Genomic DNA, 1,218 nt, shown 5'->3' on the forward strand with positions numbered 1-1,218 from the left:
GATATGCTTTTTAGTGAATATTAGGTGACATGTTTCTGTCTCTATTCATAAAGCGAAATGATTTATCCTTACTAATCTGTCATCATAACACGTTCAGGGACAATTACGACAAAAGAGAAGAAAAAAACAGAACAAGTGATTGAACAGTAAAATTGTTTAATAAAGAGTGTACATCAGAAGTGAATAATAATATTAATATTTTATAATTATTTTGGAAAGTGAAGGCATGATTTTGGACTTTAAAATTAAATTAAGAATTAATATATTTTTAATAACGTTTTTTAATTGATATTAAACAAAGATGAATTATAACTTATTTAATCTATAAATTAAAATTAATCATTTGGAAGAGGTTTTAGCCACTGGAGAGTATGATCTTCCTGGTCCACTGATTTGGGTGACTGTTCACCGTAGAGTCCGCCATAATTTAATATATCACCAACTCCACACTACACGGCAAAGAAAAAAGCCTTGGCAGGTTTAAACGGAAATGACCCTACACGTTGAAACCAGAGGCGCTAAATACCACACTAATAATAATTCATTTCATCATCAAAATTTACTCATCTTTAATTCAACTTGTTCAACAATCACAACAGAAGCCTATGAATTTTTCTTGTACAGACCAGATCAGAAATCATAAATGAAGGCAGAGTGAGGATAGAGGGATAGAAGAATTCATTATATTATACGACAATAATTACATTAACTATTACAAACTTAGCACATCCCAGGTTTATTGAGGAAGAAAAACAAGAAATTGGGTGGGAATGGATTTGATAATAGAGAAAAGAGCACAACTCAACTGGAGTGAAATGAAGATGGGGATTGTTATCTAGGCGGGAAGGGGTTTAAAGGAAGTGAGGTTTTTGAAATTGAGCCAAGGTTTCTCCCACACGACGGCCTCGTAATTGGTGGTGGCGGATCCGCCCTTCGTCTTCAACACCAGGCGGTAGTTGGTGCCGGCCACCACCTGGGTCTCGCCCTTCAACACGCTCACCAGCTTCAGCTTCGCACCAGAACGCTTATCGTACTCACTCACTGCATACACCGCGATCTCCACCACATGCTGCTCTTTCACGTCCTTGATGGGCTCCCACCCCCCCGGCGCCCCTTCCGAACGCGTAGCGTAAGACACCAAGATAAGAGAGAGGAGAAGAAGGCAATGGTGTTTCATCGTGATAATCATAGATTTGGATCTCCGTTAAGGAGAGGTTG

At 38.5% G+C, this 1,218-nt stretch overlaps 1 protein-coding gene across 1 annotated transcript; it reads right to left on the bottom strand.

Annotated features, from left to right (window-relative positions):
• Positions 1 to 661: 661 nt before the first annotated feature.
• Positions 662 to 1,218, bottom strand: LOC108341619 (cysteine proteinase inhibitor 1). Its single transcript, XM_017579282.2, has one exon. It carries the CDS (start codon positions 1,187 to 1,189, stop codon positions 836 to 838), a length of 354 nt encoding a protein of 117 aa, XP_017434771.2. The 5' UTR covers positions 1,190 to 1,218; the 3' UTR covers positions 662 to 835.

Source organism: Vigna angularis, chromosome 6 (genome assembly GCF_016808095.1).
Source record: "Vigna angularis cultivar LongXiaoDou No.4 chromosome 6, ASM1680809v1, whole genome shotgun sequence".
NCBI lineage: Eukaryota > Viridiplantae > Streptophyta > Magnoliopsida > Fabales > Fabaceae > Vigna > Vigna angularis.

What these genes read in the sequence shown, in the direction of transcription:
- LOC108341619 (XM_017579282.2), bottom strand. Translation starts at nt 1,189, where the DNA reads ATGATTATCACGATGAAACACCATTGCCTTCTTCTCCTCTCTCTTATC.